Raw genomic sequence first — 22,085 nt, 5'->3', positions numbered from 1 at the left:
GCTAGAACAGAGATGTCCTGCAGGGAAAACCTAGGGACAGCCAAACTTGGGGAGCAAGCTGAGGTTGAGATTTGTTTTGTGGTGGTTTATCATTAAAGCCAGACCCCAAGAAGGGGTTAAATTTGGACTATATGCAGTGCATATATTTTGTTAGAGCTGGGTGCAAATTACAGCTGCTTACATCTGTGTATGTGTGATCTCCTAGAATTATATTGGTATGGCTGGGACCTCACTATGAGATCAGTGTCTTTTTGTTTTATGTGGAATAATGAAAGACAATGTGATGTTTGTATTTGATTTTAGCTTATTAAAAGAATGTTCAGGAATGTAGCGTGAGGGACTGAGTTCTTGGGGCAGAAACTACTCAAACATCATAAAAGAACTGTTATAACCTCTTGAGAAAATAATCTATGGCACTCTCTGCGCCTGGTCCACAGAGGGTGGGAGTCTGTTACAGCTCTCAGCTAGAGTTCCTGGCTATTTAGCTCAAGTTGTTAAGATTCCTGCTTTCACCTCAGGAGGTCCCTGATTCCAGTACTTGGGTGTTGACCAAGATGGTGGCCATCACAAAAGCACATGTTAGAAATTCTTAGCTCCTAGACTTCCAGAGCTAACCTTGAAAAAGGCAATTCACATGCAAAAATGTTTAACACAACACTGAACTGGCAAAATCTCTCCTTCCCCCAGCTGTTTTTCCATGTGACTGCTACCCAAGGCTACAGTGGAAGGAGGTGAAAGGGTAGGATTGAGTTGGGAGAGGAGGTATTGCGAATATGGCAAGGAAAGAGAAGGGAGGGTGTTGTTTTTGTATAAAGTCTTTGGTATAGAAAAACTATTGAAAACAAATATTTTTAAAAGAGAAACCAGTTTCCTGATGACTTGAGATAAAGAGGAGAAGATGCTTAAACCCGTGTCAGATTAGGTTAAATAATAGCATTTCCTGGAAGGTGCATTCATAAACAAAAAAAATTAAGGGACTGAGTATACATGACTGGGTATACATGACCATAAGTAAGGCTACAATTTAGTCATGAGTATTTTTAGTAAAAGTCATGGGCAATAAACAAAAATTCACGGGCCATGACCTGTGCATGGCTTTTACTATATACCCCTGACTAAATCTTAGCTGGCGGGTGGGACGTGGTGGTACTGTTCTTGGGGGCCAGGGGAGGGGGTGGGCTCCACTTTGGGGGGGGGCAAGGGGACCCCTGCTCTGGGGCAGGGACTGGTGGCCAGTGTCACCAACTGCTGGGGGCCACTGAGCAGCGGCTGCTCCAGCTGACCCTGGGGCCGCCCACCCACCGGTGCTCCCGTCGCCCCCAGGATTGCTACTCAGATGGACCCCAGGGCCAACTGCACAGGCCACTGCTTGGGCAGTCCCCAGGGCCAACTGCCCGGGACTGCCCCATGCCGCTGCTCTGGCCACCCCCGGAATGCTGCCTCGGGGCCACTCCAGCAGCACCTGGCTGCAGAGCCATTCTGGCAGCAGCTGGTGTGGCTGTCCCTGGGGCCACCTGGGCCAGTTGCTTGGGCGGCCCTGGAGTCAGCCACACTGGCTGCTGCAGAAGTCACAGAGGTAGTGGAAAGTCATGGAATCCATGACTTCCACGATCTCTGTGACAGACACAGAGCCCTACTCATAAATAGGTATATGCATGTGAATATTCCCATTGAATTCACTGTGCATGTTTGCAGAATCAGGGCATAATAATGCACATAACAGTGGCTGGTGTATAAAGGCTTAGATGTGAAAATTCCACTCTGATCCATGCACTCAATTCCCATCGGCTTTAATAGAAGCTGTATGTATGTATTTCAGTACAGACTTTGGCCCTTTACTGTTTTACACAGAGGTTGAAGTAAGGGACGAAAACAGATATCATGCTAACCTGATTGATTCTGGAGTTGATTTTTTTCCATGAAACTGAAGTACCAGGTATATACAGAAAGAAAGAGAGAGATTATAAACAAAGGACATATAGCAATACGGAATAGAAGGGCTGTAATTTAGTTTCTCTTGTGATGCTAGTTATAAAACACTATCTGTGGTGGTGGTGTTTTTGACATCAGTAGAAAATCCTGATAGAATTATAGCCTTGAAATCAATCTGGGAATAGAATGCAGAAATCTATAAATCAGACACAAAACAACCTACAAAGTCTCATTTTAGGAGGGCTCTGTAGATGAAATTAAATTAAAATAAATTTACATATATATCAAGTTTATTATTAAAATCTAGTCACATCAGTAAACAAAATTATTTGTGAAAGGGTACATTACTCTGTATTTTGAACTCAAAGTAGACCTCTTTGGCTGATCGGAAAACAGAGTTATTGTCTCGTTGTCAAGTCATAAATCTGTTCCTTAGAGCTAATAAATGGTTAGTGTTCAAATACTATGTTTTATCAGACTCCCACCTCATAAACCTAGTGCACATAATACTAAATTATACACCATTGAGCGGGATCAATCTCCTGACTCCTCCGTCTTATGGAAAGAGAAACAAACCTAGTAATTGATGGAAAAAAAGAAAGAAAATAAAGTTATTTGAAAACAAACAAAATGGGCTATAAAGTTAGTTAAAATGTAATAATAAAAAAAGGGCATACAGCATCAGCCACTGCATCCAAAGACCTGCCCAAGAACAACGAGGAAAATAATTCATTTTCACATTGCAAATCTAAGGTATTAGATTTTTTTTTAAAATTAGTATTAGAGCAAGACTAGCCTGCAGACTGGTGCAGGGACACCTGTATTCTATCAGACAGAAATGTCCTCCTGTAGCACCAGTCTTTCTGTACTCTGAGAACACATGCGTTGCCTTCTACAGTCCTCCTTATGATGCAGTTATAGCATAAGTGGACAGGATCCTAATCGTGTTGAACTGTGGCAGCCTTTAGGGCAAATAAGAAGCTGAATCTATTAGTGGTCTCTCAGCCTCCTAGTAAAGGAAGACTGTTAACCCCTTCGTGTCTGCAGTAAATGAGAGTCCAAATATAGTTACAGGTTAGCATCAGATGCTCAGGACTGCTGATGTTAAGGGTTCAGTGTAGTCCTTTATCAAAGCAGGTGCAAATGTCAGTTCTAGCTCTTGTTCTTTTATTACTAGAGCTAAAATAGAAAGTAGATTGTACAGCTCTGGATGTTTCTAAGATACAGTAAAACCTCTATAAAAATATGCTGTTCCACCCTACATATACAAGTATGGACTAGGTCGAGGGGCAAATTGTTCTCCAAACAATCTAGAGAAAACCACAGGCCAAATGAAAATATCAAGTTTGGATTTTTCTACAAAAGTACACATTGAGTAAAACAGAGCTACAGCTCTTTGCCAAACTTACAGCTGAAATAAAGTTCACCAGCAACAACGTAGGCTATTACTATTATACATCTCCTGTTATTAACTTCAGCTCCCAACTGGTGCACAGCTCGTCTCAGTCAATTCTGAATATAATGACAATGATCACAGTCACATCAACTGAGTGTATGAGAGCACATTTGTCTACAAACTGACTGCATTTGTCTGTGCTTGCTAAGGAATAGAACTTCCCATTTCACTGAAGATGCACTGAAAAATTGCTTTGTGTCATGAATATCATATATTGATTCAGCGTATTTGGACTCAAAAAGAAGTAGCATAAGACCGTTTAGCTCAAGGCCCAATAAGCCTGTATTATATGCCTGTTATCAATGCCTCTTCCCCAACCCCTCAAAACTGGTAAAACAACCCCTCTTTTTGTTACCTTATTGTTATTGATCATACTGTAAATATTGAGCTGGTAAGTCAAAACCCCTGGATTCTACCATTCATAACTTTCCTAATAATTCATTTTTAGACTATATCTTTCCATGCGTGGACTCAATCCGAAATGGTCTGTTTTTATTTATTTAAGTTTGAGTATAATCCATAACACATTTGATTTATCTGAGCAAGAGGAAACAAATTTTCTGTATTAAACACCACACTATTTTTATGCCTGGATAACTAAAATATGACTCCTGCTATAGTTCCTATTGGCATGTTAGCATCCTTCATTAAAGACATGGCTTCCATTTCATTTCTGCTATGGGCTCTGTAGGAAGCATGCAGGCCAAGCCAGGTGTAGGGATGCTCTAAATCATGCATCTTCTAGATTCCCTGGCCATGCCCAGCTCCCTAGTCTGGGCTGCTCACTTTTTGTGAGCTCTAGCTCTTTGTAAGTCCCTGAGAGAAAGGAAGTTGTGACCACCTTGTGCCACTGCAGCCTCCCTCTAGTGGACTTTCTACCACTGGTGGTCCTGTGGTCTGATTTATGTTGGCAGTTTGTTAAAGTGCCTGAGAATGTGTGTGCCTTGATACAATCTCTCTCTCTCTAATGTGTCCACCACCAAGATCATTTGATTCAACATACAACCCCTTTCTCTAGCATTCTCTATCTTCTCCCTAGTTCTATGATTTGGTATCTTGGGCAGGAAGAAAGCTCAATCCTGTCTGTCAATCCAGAGCATTCCAGAGATAATCTGGATCTTCTAGGGAACCTGAAGAAGACCATCAAAAACTTAACCTAAAAGCACAGTATTGGATTCACATCTTTAAAATGTAATCATAAGGTGTGCACAAGAGTAAACAAACCTGCCCTAATAGATCAGCAACATTAGTGCACAAGAATTGGTTGTTATCTTTCAGACATGTTTGTTTTAAAAAGTTATCAGAGACCCACATATTCTTGTAAAAAAATTATTTAACTATACAGTACTGTCTACTCACAGGCAGCAAAAGCACAGACAGCCTTGTGTGTTGACCATAGTAGCCTTTGTCAAGGGACAGTTCCTCAGGAGTTCAAGTTGCTAGAGTTAATTACTATTATTTATAGAAGTCTCCATAAAGGGCGTCTAGAAAACAGGCAAACTGGCAGGTGGTTGAAGAGGTCTGAGTAGAGAGGCAACCTGCTGTTCTCACAGATATTGGCCAGGAGCATGATGGAGGCCCCCTCATGGTGAATATGGGGCGTTGCTATGTTACTAAGTATTGGCAGCCATGGCAACACAAAAAGAAGAGGAGTACTTGTGGCACCTTAGAGACTAACCAATTTATTTGAGCATGAGCTTTCGTGAGCTATGAAGAGAGCTGTAGCTCACGAAAGCTCATGCTCAAATAAATTGGTTAGTCTCTAAGGTGCCACAAGTACTCCTTTTCTTTTTGCGAATACAGACTAACACGGCTGTTACTCTGAAACCTGTCATGGCAACACAGTTTCATGTAAAGTCCCAGTAACACTGTGCATAGCTTTGATAAGTTCTTCATCGACCAGGCTCCTGTGAGATGAGTGACACCAGACAGGAGCACAGTACTCTGCTGCTGAATAGCAGAGGGCAAGGGCTGATATTCTAAGCATCCAGGTTGAGCCAGCCAATTCTGAGAAAATTGTTCTGAGTGCTAACTTTGGCTGCTGTCTTCTTAAAGTGGTTGCGGTACAGCAAAGACCTTTCCAATGTCATGCTGAGGTAACCCAGGTTTGGGTTGTGCTGTTTAAGAAAATATTTAACTCGTGGCTTGCGCCTACATTATGCAGATGAAATATGCTAGAAACCCTCTTGGAAAAGTTAGCTGCAGGTGCCATCAACGACAATAGTCTGCCATGAGCTTCATATCATTCAGGACCTTGTCAATTTCTGAGAAGGACTGTGCTTGATAGCTGCAGATGTTGTTGGCATAGGTAAACTTGCACGAGAGTGTTTCTGGCAAATCGTTGATATACACATTGAACAGTTTTGGTGAAAGAACTGAATCTTGCGGAAGACCGCTAATCTGACACTTCCAGGAACTGCAATGGTCACCCATGTTTAGTCTGAACTGCCTGTTTTGGAGGAAGAGCTCTGCTACTTCAACCACCCAACACAGTGTAACTCCAGAGAGTTTACACAGAAAACTTCTGTGCCAAGCCATGTCATAAGCAGCAGTCAAATCCGGGAAGATGGCTTCTGTCTTTAGATTTTGTTGAAAACTGTTTTTGATAAAGGTGGTCAAGGCCAAGACTTGATCACAGGTGCTGTGTCCTTTTCTGAACCCTGCCTGCTCAACCTGCAAGACATCATCCAACTCCGGAGTGATTTGTAGGAGGTTTAATTGGTCAAACACCTTAAAACACACTTACGGAAGGATATTGGGCGGTAACTCACCATGTTGTGGGGGGTCCTTGCCCAGCTTGAGAATGGTAATAATCTTTGCTTGACACCAAGGGTGTGGTAGCTTCTTTTCATTAATGACCCATATATAGAAATTAGTGAGCCACTGTGACACCGTTGGTCCAAGGTGCTTAAGGAATTCCAGCAAGATGTTATCATACACTGCTGCTGTGCCTGGTTTGATGGAGTTAAGGGCCTTATCTAACTCAATGACTGGGAATGGTTCTGGTTGACTTCTGCCCACACTCTTATGTTGAAGATGACCCCATTTGACATATACTTTGTGTATAACTCGCTTTTCCAGAGGAACCTTTGCTACCTGCAGTAGATGACTTGCAACCTCATTGGGCTGAACCAGTGGATGATTTTGGCCTGGAGGTCATTGGGCAGCACCCAGCCAGCCAATCAGGTTCGAGCACTTCCAGCTAGAATAAGTGAAGTCAAGCTTTGCCAGAAATTCCTTCCACCGAGTGCACCTGGCAGTGTCTAGAGATTCAGTCAGTTGGTCTGCAATATCTGGGTTGCCAGATAATTCAAATTTCCTGAGCAAGGCTTGGTAATTGGCACTCAGGCAGGGAGTGTAAATTGGTCGACAGCCCCGTGCTATGACTGAAAATGCAGCTTTGTAAATGGCTCCTTGGAATTGGCAATAGGCTTCATCAACTGGGATACTATGCGACAGAATGGTAACCACACTATGTTCCAAAGCATTGGAAAACTTTTTCCAGAATGTCTTACAAAAATTCCGCTGATGCTTGATTGAATGATGGGTAGCTGGAACCCAACGTGGATGAGTGATGGTCTATGTTGGCTGTGAGGGAAGTTATCAACTACTATATGACTTGCTAGTTGTGGATGGCCAACTAGTGAACTAACCCAACAAAGGTCGGGTGAGTACTCTTTCGAGAGAAATATGCCAAGTTGTTTTGCATCATGAATCAACACAAAGTTGTTGTTAATTGCCCAGTCCTTGAACCGTTCACCGTCGTCATCCAAATCCACATACTCCCACTCAGAGTGATGACTGTTGAAATCTCCAATGAAGATTGCTGGATGATCAAGTGTTGGGAGGCCCCAGTGCAAAGTTGGTGACGTATATATGTTCGCAATCCAAAAGCTGCCAACCTGGATTACATGATAAAAATTGGAGGAAGAGCATGGAATAGCATCAGATATGTTGGAAAGCATGTATGTTGCATGGCCAAGTTTAACATCTGAGAAATGTGAAATGGTGTCAAAGCCATCAATACCGTAATGTTCTGCTACACTGATAGCTGATAAATGACCTTTATGGTCACTTATGCCACCACAGGATATGACGGTGGAATCTGCTTGGCATAACAAGTGGTCTACAACAACAGTCATCAATCACTATCTTGTCACGAACCCAACCATCTGCCCACCAGGTTTTGACCTGTCAAGGCACCTGTGGTTATCTCTGAACCAGTTTCAAACAGGACAGGGCAATTGTGTGGCCAGTCTCTTCAAATGGGTTTTCTTTAATGACCCGTGATGTAGATCTGGTCAATTTAAGACTATGTTGCATATCCTTGATGGGTGCCAGCTGACTTACTTCAACAGCAGGCTACTGGCTTTTTACCTGGCTGATGATGATACTGTCAAATGGCTGGGAACACTGCGCATACACAGAGAGAGAGATTTATATTGCTATTATATTTATCTGACTCAAAGATCAGAGCCCCATTGTACTACACAAGTAACAAAGCTGACAGTCCCTGCCCCAGAAAGCACACAATGCAGATGTCAGATGGAACACAACAGGTGGACAAAATGGACACATGAAGTGGGTGAGTTAGGAGGAGGAGCTAATTCTAAAATTAATAGAGGTTTATGGCATACTTCACCAAATTTCCAGTTGTCAGATCCCAAAGTTTCTTTACCAATACAGAAAATACTTTAAATATGACTCTAGAGAGTTTATTTTGGAGATCATATTGCTTCTTGATCGGACTTCAAAAGGATGTGGCTGTGTCTCCAATTATGTCACTTATCTAATATTTTTAAACTTCTTTTTCATCTGATTAATAATAGCCTGTATGCCAATAACTTAGAACAAGGATAATGTTGTTTTTATTTCCTAAAATAGAATCTGGGAATATATTAAGAACAAAAGGAAAAAATTAGAATGCAAAAAAAGGATTTTTTTTTTTATCATTTGGTCTTTACATGGAGCTTTCATATTTCTGCAGCTGATCCCAATGTGGATTAGGGATAATAAACAGCCTATTAATGGAGGCCTGAACTAGGAAATGGAGTTTGAATCAGCAGCAAAATTCAATGGCTGGCGAAGGTTAATAACTCCATTACTACCAGCTTTATTTTTTAGCCGTTTGAAGAGCTAGGTGTTAGCCTTATCTTACTCCTCGTTAATTGAGCTAATAGAATCCCTGTGACCCTACCATGCTGCCATTATCTGAGAGTTTACCAGACATGGACTAGAATACTTATCACTGAATATGTATTTCCACAGATGCCTTTTCTTTATCAGAAGAAATATTTTTGTTAAAGATAAGAACTTCAAATTCTTTTTTTTTTCAACATTTCCTTGCTGTTCTTTGTAACTGACATAGATATGGAAAAGAAGGTAAATGACTTAATATCTTGCTTCGTTAATGAGGAAAAAGGTAAGTCCCAAAATAGTTGTATCGAGAATCCATATAATGACTGAATTATTCTGGCATGGAAAATGTTACAAGGGCATTTTTTAAAACATGGGTCAAATTTAAATGCTGGATTATATGTATTTACAATAGGCATGCATTTTAACTGACGATATACAAAAATCTGTGATGAATGACGGAGAGGTAAATGTTATAACTTCTCTTCCGATTTGCTCCTCATTTTCACAAGAAAAACACAGAAAAAAAAATAAGTTTGGTGATCAAGACATTTAAACCAATATAATAATCTTCACTAACATCAGGAATACAGAGAGAGGGATTGTAAGCAGGCACCTTTCCCAAACTACGCTTATAAATACAGGCAACATAGTATACAAGGTCCAAACATATCACTTTACTGGACTTTGGCCTTATCAGTAAAGAAAACAACAATAAGAATGATAAAGATCAGCACAAGCCTTTTTCCCAAGTTTGGCTGCTTCCTGGGTTCCGCACTCAGCACTACTCAGCCCACACACTAGATCCTCTTCTCCTAGAAATCTGCTTCCTTCTCCTTTATATCTGTATTAGAGATTGAGGCATCTGTCTCACTGAGTCAGCAGACCCCGCGTAATTCTTTCTCAGCAAGATCGACAGCTGCTAACTGCGTGTGATATTTCAAGCAAACACTGCCAGCCTGTTACATATATATGTAACTTATTTATATATAACTCTAGACATTGCTGTCACATTCAAGAATTCCTTTCGATAAACAGACCACTTGCATTCACAGAGGCAGCTCAGTTGGATACTTTTTGGCACCAACTAATCCCCTATATTTAGGGCCCTACCAAATTCACGGGCAATTGTGGTCAATTTCACAGTCATAGGATTTTAAAAATAATAAATTTCATGATTTCAGATATTTAAATCTGAAATTTCATGGTGTTGTAACTATAGGGGTCCTGACCCAAAAGGGAGTCCTGGGGTTGTAAGGTTATTGTAGGGGGGTCATGGTCTTACCACCCTTACTTCTGCGCTGCTCCTGGTAGCTGCTGCTTTCCAGCCATCCGGGTCTGAAAGCAGTGCAGAAGTAAGGGTGGCAATACCATGACTCCCCTATAATAACCTTGGAACCCCCCCAGCAACCCTCTTTTGGGTTGGGACCCCCCAGTTTGAGAATGCCGGTCTTCCCCGTGAAATCTGTATAGTATAAGGTAAAAGTACACAGAAGACCAGATTTCACGGTGGAGACCAGATTTCACGGCCCGTGACGTGTTTTTCACAGCCGTGAATTTGGTAGAGCTCTACCTATATTTAATGTGGAGAACTGCACTCAAACCCCTTAACTGGCAGAAGTCGCTCCTTGCCCAGAGAGGTGTGAATTTCTGTGGCCTGGATGGCAGAGGGGAATCTTTTTTTCCACCCCTCATCTCACCTGGAGACTTGGGCACCTTAGCAGGAGACAATAAGAGTGTGGCAAGAGTGATGCCTCACACTCCCAGTAGCAATGAGGAACACTGTCATAAAGTCATGGAATTTAAGGCCTGAAAGCACCACCATATTATCTCATCTGACTTGCTGTGTATCACAGGCCACCAGTACCACCCAGCACCTGCACATTAGACTAAGGTATTGCAGCCCCCAGGAGACTGTTATTTTGTGTCACAGGGAGAGCATAGGAGGGACCTAGTTACACCAATGTCTGAGGCCCCTGCAATAGCAGGGAAATATTAAATGAGATATACCCAGATAATCCTGGCAAGTGACCTGAATCTCGTGCTGTAGAGGAAGGCGAAAACCCTACCAAGTCACTGCCAGTCTTACCTGGGGGAAAATTCCTTCCTGAACCTCCATATGGCAATCTGCTAGACCCTCAGCATGTGAGAAAGCGCCAGCCAGCCAAGCACCAGGGAGAGCGAGAATGCTTGGTCCAAGCAATCTTTAATACAACATTAAATGAGATGATGATGCCTTCTCTGTACTTCTAAACCTGACAAACCCCACCTTGCTTTTGACCTTTCCTTCCTTCCTCTTTCCCCATCCATCACCAAGGATTATCCTTCTTCACCAGAGAACATTTGGAATTGTTTCCTGTCCTCCACAGCGTTTCCTCCTAAGAAAAAACAACAGACAAAGACAGAGAAAGGCAGCAAGGGTAGGAAACCAGTCAGAAAGATAATGCCTTCATCCTCATAGGAAGGTGAAGTCTCCTCCTCCTCTTTGGTTCCTCTAGAGACTGAGACTCTTTGACTCAAGTGACTTGGACAAACTGATTTGGAAGATTGCTAAAATGTTGGAGATTGAGGAGACAGACAGTAAGTTCCTTGATGCTCCCCAGGGGGAACCAGAGGATAAAATAAAAGTCTGAGCATTCCCTCAAAAGAGATTGATGCCTTTTCTGCAGCTCTTGGTGCAGCTACCGTATGACCTGCTGTAATGGGGCTGTCACCCACCTCTTGCAGGTGCCTGCTCTCTGGCTGGTATGTGCCTGCAATCACTCAGTTTTGAATGGGGTGGCACCCCCCTCTCGCAAGCGCCCCTTCCCCCAGGCCGACAGTTTTCTGGGGGGGTCTTCAGTGACTCAGCCCTCCGGCCGAATCACACACACTGTCCCCCCCTTCCAGGGTATGCAGTCTCTAGTTCTTGTTCATGGCCCTGGTATGGAGCTGTAGTGCAAAGGCTTCCTCCCTGGAGGCACTGCTTTCTTCAACAGCCCAGCAGGGGCCCATCTTGGTACATTCAGTTGGTGTACTTTCAGCAGCCCTTGCCTGGGCTCAGTCTTCAACCAGACCAGCAGGGCCCATCATGACCTGGTCTGGCTACGTTCTGGGCTCAGTCCCTTGGGCTCAGCCAGCCTCCACTGACCTGTCCATGGTCCTGCTGCTCTTTTAGCCAGCCAGCCACCCAGTCCTCCATTGTTGAGCTCCAGGCACCAACTGACTGCTCTGTCTCTGCTGCCTGGTTCCTTTTAAATGGTCCATCTGGCCCCTGATTGCTGTCTCCTGCAGCCACTCTAGGCTACCTAGAGGACTTCTCCTCTGCTCTTTCCTGGGCCAGGGTGAGGCAGGGCCGAGAAGTGTCCAGCAGGGAGCCTCCTGACCTAACCCACAATGTCACACCTGTGCTGTCCCCTTCAGGGCCTCTCTATCCTGGGGTAAAGCCATTAACTTATGTGTTGAGAATCTAGAACCAAGCATAACCAAATCAGCAGAGAGTCCCTGCATCTTCATAACACCCTTTCATTTATGGGGGATGCTGCACGTTATCACGAGATTCGCCTCTTGTTCTCTGCTCTGTTCCAGTGTGGCTAGAGGGCTTTGGTCATGGGAGGCAGATGCTGTTTTTGGAAACTCATCTGATACAGGCTCCCTTTGATGGTAATGGAAAAGCAATGTATTCTTATTCAACTAGTCTAATCATCTGATTTGTGCTTTTCCTCCCATAACTCTCCTTGCTTAGGTCACTAGAAAATCAGGACAGACAGAGCCAGCAAGCGTACTCCTAATAGCTCCTTACTAACCCCACAGAACTTGGTTCACCAAAGTCTCCCAGTTTGCTCCACATTAATTCTAGTCTTAGTGACTTTTTGACTCAGAATCCAATGAGATGCCAGTATCCCAAGACGTTATTTTAGGCATTGTCATGTTGAAACTGTAAGTCCAGGCTGCAAATTTGAGCTGAGCTTACTTGCTACTTTTATTTAGCCAGTCTCAATAAAGTTTGTCGTATGTCCAATGTTGTCATTTAGCATCACTCCATTTCCTAAAATGTAGCATCAATAGAACTGACCAAGTAACATAAGATGTACTGAAGTCTTCTACTGTGATAGATCTGGCCATTTCATCTTAATTTCTTCATTCCTCTAGAGTTCACAAAAATATCTGTGTTCATTCCTCATTCCGCTAGAGTTCACAGAAATATTTGCTAGTCTGATTGTAGATGTTTTAGGAAGCTTTCATAAGGAAGCAACTGGAGGCAGGAATTGACTGGGACCAGAAAAACTTTTGGCAAATAATAATTGGGGTGGGGAAATATCAAATGTATTATGATGTAGCATTCTAATCTTCTGGGGACTGATCCCGCAAGAGATCAAATGCTCATTGACTAAGTCGATAGGAGTTTTGTCTCTGTAAGAACAGGGGGATGGAGCCCATAGTAACTGAGAAACAGTAGTAGGAAAAGGAAGGCTATCACATTAGTTTCAGCATATTGGACTGTTGACATTTTACCTTTTATTTCCAGTGTTTGTGCTAGAAAAAGTCTGGTGAATATTATTCTGAGTAAATGTGGAAGGGTCCTTGCTTCTGGGTGGGTTAAAACTTAGTTTATGAAAGTCTGTTACTACCTTTGCTATCTGCCTTTGAGGGCACAAGTGCAATTACTTTTGAAGCAACTACATCAGAAATGTACATTACCTTTGAACCTCATGGCTGCCAGCTCCTAGAACTTTGGGAATAAAAACATACGGTCAGATTCTGCCAACTATACTCATCTTGAGTAGGACCTTACTCCTCGAATACTCCTTTGGAATCAATGGGACTACTCCTAGAGGAAGGCACTACTCAAAGTGAGTAGTTCTGACAGAATCTGGGCCATAGTGAAATCCACAGACAGAGCAGGGAATATGCTGCTTTTACTTAGGATCCTAAAATCGTCTGTTTAGAGCTGAAAATTTGGAAAGTGAATGCATCCTTTTGCGGCAATACAATCCAGATGGGGTGGTTAGAACTGTCAAGTGATGCTGCATGTTGAATGCAGACGAGTTTGTTATTACCATGAGGATTAACAGATCTAATCTACATTAAAATTCCAATGGATTTACTGATGTTTGCCTTGCACCAAGATATTTGCTCAGTATTTTCTAGTAGGTAAGTGCAGGATAATTTAAGACTGAAGTCAGAAATGTAATATCATTACAGCTATTATTGTGGGGAAGATATTGTTGGAGCATTTTCCTCTTCTTACAGCCTCAATGGGCCTGACTCTCTACTACTTTGCATCTCATGCGGTCATTTACACATGTAAACTGCCACCATTCTAATTTGGTACCATTTCACACACACTTTGCATAGGTGATGCCAGGTGCAAGATTGTGGTATGTAAGTTTCATATTTTCTATCCTTAAATGCATTATATTTACAAGTTCTCTATTAATGCTGTTTTTCTCTCTTAGTGTGGCATAGGATGAATTTTGAACCAGGTTTGCTTCTTTTCCATATAGACCTACTATGATGCCAATTTTTTTCTAAAACTATTTGTTTCTGAGAAGCTTATGGGCTTCCTAAAAGCAGTGTTACACATTGCACAGATCAGCAAAACAGAGATAATTAAATTCCCTTTAGATTATAATTCTTATAATATGAACTCTGATAAATGTCCCACTAATATGTGTTCTTGTAGTCTTTTTGGTCCCAGGATATGAGACAGACAAGGTACGTAAGATAATAGCTTTTATTGGACATACACTGACCTGAAAAAGAACTTTGTGTGTAGTTTGAAAACTTGTATTTTCCACCAACAAAAGTTGGTCCAATAAAAGATATTACTTTACAAACCTTGTCCCACTGATATGTACTAAATTAATGCATTTGAGACATCTCACAGTACATCAGGTTAATGTTTAGCAGAGAACAGACCACAAAATACTTGGCACTTGATTTAAGTATTGATGAATAAATCTCACCAGTTTTAGTAAATATAAGACCGAACAGTTAACAAACTAATTTCCAGGCTAAGGACAAAGGACCAACTTCCTCCCTAGTGTAACTGCAGTGAAGTCAGTGGAGTTGCAGTAGACAAGAATTCAGTCCCAAAGGTTCAAAAAACAGAGATGAACGTAAAAAAACTGTATTTTCCCTCATCCATATCATACTTTAGGAGTCTTCAGATTTCACTTCAATTATCTATCTTTCTTACTGAAATGTTGAAGCCCGCATTACACTTAAGAATTTATGAGCTCAAATACAAGATGCAGGTGTTGGAAAGCTTTTAGAGATTTTTTTTTAATGCTCTTTCCCCTTCCAAAAAAGACAACTTTAGGACAGAATTATTTCTCCAGTTACACCTGTGTAACCTCTGTAACCAGGGCTGCATAGACATAACTGGGGCAGAATGTAGTCATTAGTTTTTATAACTTCGTCACAAATGTAAATACAGCTTGAAAACACACTGTCCAGTTCTTTTAACTTCAGTTGGAGAACATTACTAGAAGCCCAATTATAGTGACATCAAAGAGCATGATGGTTTGAATTCCTGCATGTGGTATTGAGTTTTATTTATTTAAAAAAAAAGAAATTGTAAATAAATTTCTGGAATGCATCCTGCTCACTGGCTTTTAAAGAGCATTTTATTCTCTTAGACATGGTATCTTATACTCTGAGTCTGCAATCCTTCCTATTGTTGAGTAGCAGTTACTCAGGTGAACAGTCCCATAAAAGTCAAAGGAACTTGCCTGAGTTACGGTTCCAGAATTGGGCCCCTAAACATCTTGACATGAGAAATTTAGGACCAAATCAGTTTTCAGGCTCTTTTTGGTGCACTCTATCTCCATATATTTGCATTACAAACATGCAGTGTTAAAAGGTCCAGCTTTCAAACCCTCCCTTCTAGGGGTACCTCATTTTAACTTCCTATGGTTTGTTAAGCATCATGTTATTGTGGTCTTAGGCATATGAGAGCTCTGTCTTTAAGCAGAATGATATTTTAAATTACTGCCTTATGGACAATTTCTGCAGCAGTTCCTATGTTTCTCATAGTGATATCTTCCTTTCCCCCACCCCTACCTGACCCTGCTATAGATTTCAACTGTTGTTTAACCTTGTTGATGTTTTGTCTATATTTGCTTTAACCAGATGCCCCTCTTTGCCTGCAGCACTGGGACTTGTCCCCTCTCTCCTATCAACAATAATTAGCTTTGTAAGACTAATGGAAGAAATCGTGTCTAATTACCCTGTTGAAGGCCCAATTATGTTATTAACATTCGTGGGCTATAAGCTAATGATGAAGAGAGCCTCTCATTTGCATAGCATTAAGGTAATTGAGCTGGAAGCTATGGGGCAGATAGTGGTGATGATAGCAGGATTCTGTTACAGAATGGATAATGATGACCGGAGCAGGACGATTCACCTGACAGGTTTATTAATTAACAGCTATCTGATTACCTAGAAGGAATGGCAAGTGGCAACCCTTCTGAAAGGCTTGCTTTCTATTTTTTTAATGAAAGATGCTGTATCAGTGCTAATATTCTAGTGTAATTTATGGTAATGACAGAGCAAGCCTTTTACTTAAGGCCTGTATAGAAACCTATTCTGGGACCAACCAGCCCTAGCAAAAATGGCTTATGATTTTTCAGTCCTTCTAAACATACTTTATTCTGCACAAACAAATACAATGCCAGTTACGTTGCTTAAGCTATGCACACAGTGCCCTTAGAATATTGAACAATTCAGTGTTTTCTGGGAGTTTTACTTTTGTAAGGACTGCAGGAATTGGCTCTGCAAAAGTGTTGCCTTGATTATTGGTTTCAGAGAGAGAATTCTTGTGATTTAATTATTGTAAACTTAAGGCTCTGTGGATCATCCTGCTTTGTATAAATTGGGAGTAGAGATGACCTTATCCTACATTTAACCATAGATACAAACGGTTTTGCGAAGATGCTGAGCCTTTAAAGCATGTGGTTTTTCTTTCTTCAGAACATTCTTCAGGGTGAAACTCCACCTTTTTATTTTTTTCAGTAGCTTTCAAATTCTATCCAGTTATACTCCAAACATAGATTCATAGATTCGAAGGCCAAAAGGGATAATTTTTATCATCTAGCCTGACCTGCTGTATAACACGGGCCATTGAACTTCCCCAAAATAATTCCTTGAGCAGATCTTTTAGAAACACATCCAATCTTGATTTTAAAATTCCCAGTGATGGAGAATCCACCATGACCCTTGGTAAATTGTTCCAGTGGTTAATTATTCTCAACTTTAAAAATTTACAACTTGAATTTCCAGTCTGAATTTGTTCTAGCTCGATCATCCAGCCATTATCGTGTTATATTTTTCTGTGCTAGATTGAAGGGCCCATTATTAAATATTTGTTCCCCATATAGATATTATAGGCTGTAATCAAGTCACCCATTAACCTTCTCTTTGTTAAGCTAACATAATGTCACTCGCAATAAGGACTGGAGGTAGACCAAAGAAGTAGTATTGACCACCACTAAATTAGATGGGAACTTGGAGGGCTTCCATTTTAGACTTTTTTTAAAGGAGCTGTATTCTCTAAACACAAACATTGCTCCAGATTTAAAGTTAGTTTTGTTATATCTCTGTCTCCTATTACAACTGTATTTTCTACTTTTACCAATTGATCCCTTCCAGAGGAAGTCTTCTAATTCTTCGTCTTCCAGAAAGGTTTGGCTGGTTCTTATATTTTCCAAACTTCAAATACCAAGTGTTCCTCTATCTGAAAACAAGAACTGTTCTGCAACCAACTAGTCCCAATCTTTGCTGCTAGCCTTTAAAATTCATGATGGGATATTGTCAGTCTCCATTGGGCTAGCTGATGTCTTTAAACCTTGTGATCTCCAGGCCTTCCCCAGTGGTCGAGTTACACAGTGCATCCTGAACAGCCTCTGACTGGACAAGTTTCAGAGAAGATTGAAGATTTTAAACTTTAAGCTCCAAAAAGCCCTATCAGTGAAGATGGCAGTAAACTAAGAAATTATATGAGGCCTGATGATTTGGGTCTCAGTAGTAATAGGATTAGGAAGGGCAGGAGATGTATTGACAAAGTACCTTCTCCATTATTTTACAACTGCAGAACATCCTTAAATCAGAAATTCTCCTTGGATTCTGGTTATGAGATTTGTTTTTGTTTGGTAAAAAGGAAACAAAAATATCCAACCACATTAATCCAATTTGGGGTAATGCTGGACTTTCAAACTAATCAGGGCTGGTTCTGACATTATAAATGACCACTGAGGCTGACTAACTGGTACACTAGATGCCTCTCTAATGGATCTAAATCATTAGAGGAGCTCATGATCAAAAGGAGGAAAGGAAAATGCCTGGATAACTAAAGATGAAACAAATGAGCTTGCAAAGAGCTCGTAGAAATGGCTTACAGTCTGATCATTTTATCAGTGTTTATGACTAGCAGCTGCAGCACAGAATAAAAGATCCAACTGTTAAAATGCATTGGGAGAGAATCCCTTTCTGTAGCTGTGCACATGTGTGGGAGATGTGAATTAAGTGGTGAGAAAAGTATATATGTAACATTTACAAGGTGTTTTTTCCATCTCCTCTTGCTGGCATGTGATGGTACAAATCCAAATGTCCATATTTGTGTGTAAATTACATAAAATGGTTGTTCAAGGATCACAATATAACAAGTGAGTAGTAGCTTAGCCCGAATTTAAAGCTTAGCCCAGAATCTCCCTAGTTCTCATTATGTTGCTTTAATCACTAACCTGCACAGCCAGTGTTGGATAGAAATATCTTTACTATATAAATTAGTTTTCCTATAAGGCATTCTGTAGCTCACTACAATGGCTTACTGTATAATGTAGACAAACATAGCATCAAGCCAAGATTTGATAGATCAGGAATTATGTATTTAATTCAGAGTTGTGTACAGAGTGCTCATAAAATCTTGATCATGATAGAGGGGCCAATAAACATTTGGGAACATAAATATTTCTGTAGGAAATGGCTTTGTGAAACATTTAGTTGTTGAGCAATAAGAAGAACAGAGAAAATCAGATGAGTAGAAATCTCTAGGTACTAATCTGATGGGTTATATATGTTGCAATGATAATAATATTGAGAGAGAAATATTATGGGACTAGAGGCATCAAATACATAGAGCCCTGCACTTTTTATTAATGTCTTCATCTCCCTGTACTTCACCCCACATACAAGAATAGCACTCATTGCTGCCCCAAAATTTGGCTTTAAAGGCAGTATGGTAAAGGATAAGGTGGGAGTGCTGACTAATCACTGCTGTTTACATGACCTGGGGCAGAAAAATCTGGAGTGAGGACAAAAGCCCCATGAAAACTCTGAGCTGCCTCTGGTATTTGCATGAAGACAGGCACATCCCTGATATCTTATACAGGGGAAGGAAGAAGTCATGATCCAGAAATGCTGTCCTCAGTGACTGGTGAATTAAAGAACCCTCTCCTCCTCCTGACTGACATAGTTAAACTGACCTAATTTTCTAGTGTAGACCAGGACTTATTCCCATAAGGGAAGGGGAATAAGCTCCATTGGTATAAGGCTTCTTTATGTTGGTATAAGTGCACCCACACAATGGCTTGTACCAGTATAATTATTTAAGTAAGCAAATCACACCCCTAACTGAGATAGTTATATTGGTACAAATACTGTGTATCATTCAGGTATAATAAATAATCCAAAATAGAAACAATGGAGGCAAAATATGGATGTAGATTTGTATCTGCTGCTCATAAGGAAATCTTTTTCTTTGAGAAACATTTCAGTGTGTATGGTTTCCTGGAATACAGCCAGATAGCAGAATATACTAGATCAGAAATTGTAAATTCCCCATGATCCAGGCCATGAGGTGAAGGGAAAGAATGAGGATTTGGAATGAGACTTTCGTCCATTAGGTGGTGCGGTGACACTGGTGGATGATATGAAGGTTCCCATGATAGATACAGGAGAGCTGTGTATCAGTATAACCTGATCTTTCTGATTTCTAATGGAAGAGAAAGAATAAAAGGGGAAGCAGACATGATCTTGTCACACGAGGGTAGAGATCTCCTCTATAATTTCGTACTGTTCCGTGACTTCCATTGGTGATCAGAAAGAACAGATAAGCCTAGACTAAGGTGATTTTGATCTCTCCAGGTTGGGCCAAGCAATGCTTCCAAGAATGCAACTCCCTCAACGCCATCCACCTCAAACTGGAAAAGGCCTGGGGCCCCAACACATGTTCATGGGTAACAGTCCCTTTAGCAAGGAGTCTGTCATTCTTTCTGACTTTCATTGCTCCCAAGAGGAGGATCTAGGCTCCCTCAAGGGCTGGATATGCCTTTGAATTTCATCTCCAGTTACATAAAGGACAACAAAGGCGGCACACATCAGTGCAGTGAAAGTCTCCAAAAAGGAGTACTATGTGGAAAGAGGGACCAATCCCCCCACGGATTGCGAGGTGTTACACACAGCAGTAACACTTCCCTAAGAAAGGGACCTAAAGAAAATAATGAATGAGACTACACTTGGCAAAATACAAGTTAATGCATGTGGGGGGAAATAATGTGAACTTAAAAGAAGAACAGGAATACTTGTGGCACCTTAGAGACTAACAAATTTATTAGAGCATAAGCTTTCGTGGGCTACAACCCACTTCATCGGATGCATAGAATAGAACATATAGTAAGATATATATATATATATACAGATAAGTTGGAAGTTACCATACAAACTGTGAGAGGCTAATTAGTTAAGATGAGCTATTATCAGCAGGAGAAAAAAACTTTTGTAGTGATCATCAAGATGGCCCATTTAGGCAGTTGACAAGAAGGTGTGAGGATTCTTAAGGAAATAGATTCAATATGTGTAATGACCCAGCCACTCCCAGTCTCTATTCAAACCCAGTAATGGTATCTAGTTTGCATATTAAATCAAGCTCAGCAGTTTCTCGTTGGAGTCTGTTTCTGAAGCTTTTCTGTTGCAAAATTGCCACCCTTAAATCTTTTACTGAGTGGCCAGAGAGGCTGAAGTGTTCTCCTACCGGTTTTTGAATGTTATGATTCCTGATGTCAGATTTGTGTCCATTTATTCTTTTGCATAGAGACTGTCCGGTTTGGCCAATGTACATGGCAGAGGGGCATTGCTGGCACATGATGGCATATATCACATTGGTAGATGTGCAGGTGAACGAGCCCCTGATGGCGTGGCTAATGTGATTAGGTCCTATGATGGTGTCACTTCAATAAATATGTGGACTTGGTGAGGCAAACTCTGACCGATGTCAGGCATTTGAACTAGTCTGCCAGGGGACCAGCTGGCATTACAGGGCTTCAGTTAAAGAAGGGTACTGACTGGAGACAGTGATTCTGAGTACACTGTGGAAGGCAGTCTACAAACATCAGGCAGTATTTGTTACAGGGGAAGGTCTGAAGGGTAAAATAATAAACACATGAGAATTTCAGGGGAAATGATGTTTTGTCTTTCTCTCGTTCCCCTTTCTCTCAGCTTTTCTATAATGTCCATTATGCTTGTGTATAGGTGCCGATCCAGCTAGGCAACACGGGGAAAGATATTTTTAAAGAATCACTCTTAAATATTTTAAATGACCAAATCGTAGAACAAAACGTTCTGGCGACACAGCTAGCAGTCCTGTCAGTATGTAGGCTGAAAAATAAGAAAAGAGCCAATAAAAAACCCTCAAGTTGGGAATAGCTAATTGGGATAGAAGTAATGTTTTGGCTTCAAGGATTTTTCAGGGCTGTAGAGAAAAATAGAATAAGATTAGAAAATATTTGTCCATCTTGTATGACAGATGTGGGGGAAAATGCTGTCGCTCTTTACATTTCTTTTTTTCTCCTAAAACAGCAGCAGGAATGAGCTGGCAGGCACAGAGAAATGCAGTTAGCAAGAGTAATCGGAGTTGAAAGTTTGACCTTTGGTGATGGAAATTTGATATGAAAAAAGGGCTTTTGATAATTTCCCCATCCAATCAGATAAGGGAGAGATCTTGATCCTGTTTCCTTATTTGCATGCTGACTGATCTCATTTGAAAACCCAATCATTCAGAAATATAAAGAAGTCAACAGAAGTGTTACAAGTAAGGAGCTGTTTTATCTAAAAGGTCTGCAGGATGTCATCTTCTGTTTTTCACTCCAGCGGGCTGATCTCTTCTTCTTGGTTCCATGTTTTTATTGGCAGGATGAGTCGAATATATTGAAATGCAAATAGTCTTTTCCATACTGACCCAAAATATAGGATTTTTTTTATGATTGATTGTATCGAGGGCACTTCAAAAACAACAAAGAAAATAATTTCTGCAGTGCTTCTGATTTCATGGCACTGTCATATTCTGATGTCTCCTGTCAGCAGTCATTGGTAGAGAGCAATTTCTGTGCGTGTCCCATCTCCATCTTTCACTGCTTATGTTGGAATCTCCAGGGCTACATCTTGATGCAGTTTATCATTTCTGGGAATGGTGTGTCAGGTCATTTAGCTTATGTCTAAAGGGTCTTGGAAGTTTCCTTCCTTGGATGTCATAAGGCATTGAAAGAGTAAAATTTGTATTTAACGTATCTTGGCAAGTTGCAGA

The 22,085-nt window shown here is 41.0% G+C and overlaps 2 protein-coding genes across 10 annotated transcripts in view; one reads left to right on the top strand and one right to left on the bottom strand.

The window, feature by feature from the left end:
* Positions 1-22,085, bottom strand: part of GFI1B (growth factor independent 1B transcriptional repressor) — a 528,613-nt gene that overhangs the window by 161,106 nt on the left and 345,422 nt on the right. The window lies entirely within an intron of this gene.
* AK8 (adenylate kinase 8) overlaps positions 1-22,085 on the top strand; it is a 125,644-nt gene that overhangs the window by 82,280 nt on the left and 21,279 nt on the right. The window contains exon 12 of one of the 9 annotated variants that reach the window (XM_073313859.2): positions 15,661-15,762. The exons of the other annotated variants lie outside the window; for them this stretch is intronic. Within the exon in view, the coding sequence (XP_073169960.1) occupies positions 15,661-15,700 (40 nt within the window). The 3' untranslated portion in view covers positions 15,701-15,762. Of the gene's footprint in view, positions 1-15,660; positions 15,763-22,085 lie in introns of those variants that run through there. 9 annotated transcript variants of the gene reach the window in all.

Source organism: Lepidochelys kempii, chromosome 16, assembly GCF_965140285.1.
Source record: "Lepidochelys kempii isolate rLepKem1 chromosome 16, rLepKem1.hap1, whole genome shotgun sequence".
Taxonomy (NCBI): domain Eukaryota; kingdom Metazoa; phylum Chordata; order Testudines; family Cheloniidae; genus Lepidochelys; species Lepidochelys kempii.
The sequence above is the reverse complement of the archived record's forward strand: the minus strand, read 5'-3'. Positions and strand labels throughout refer to the sequence as shown.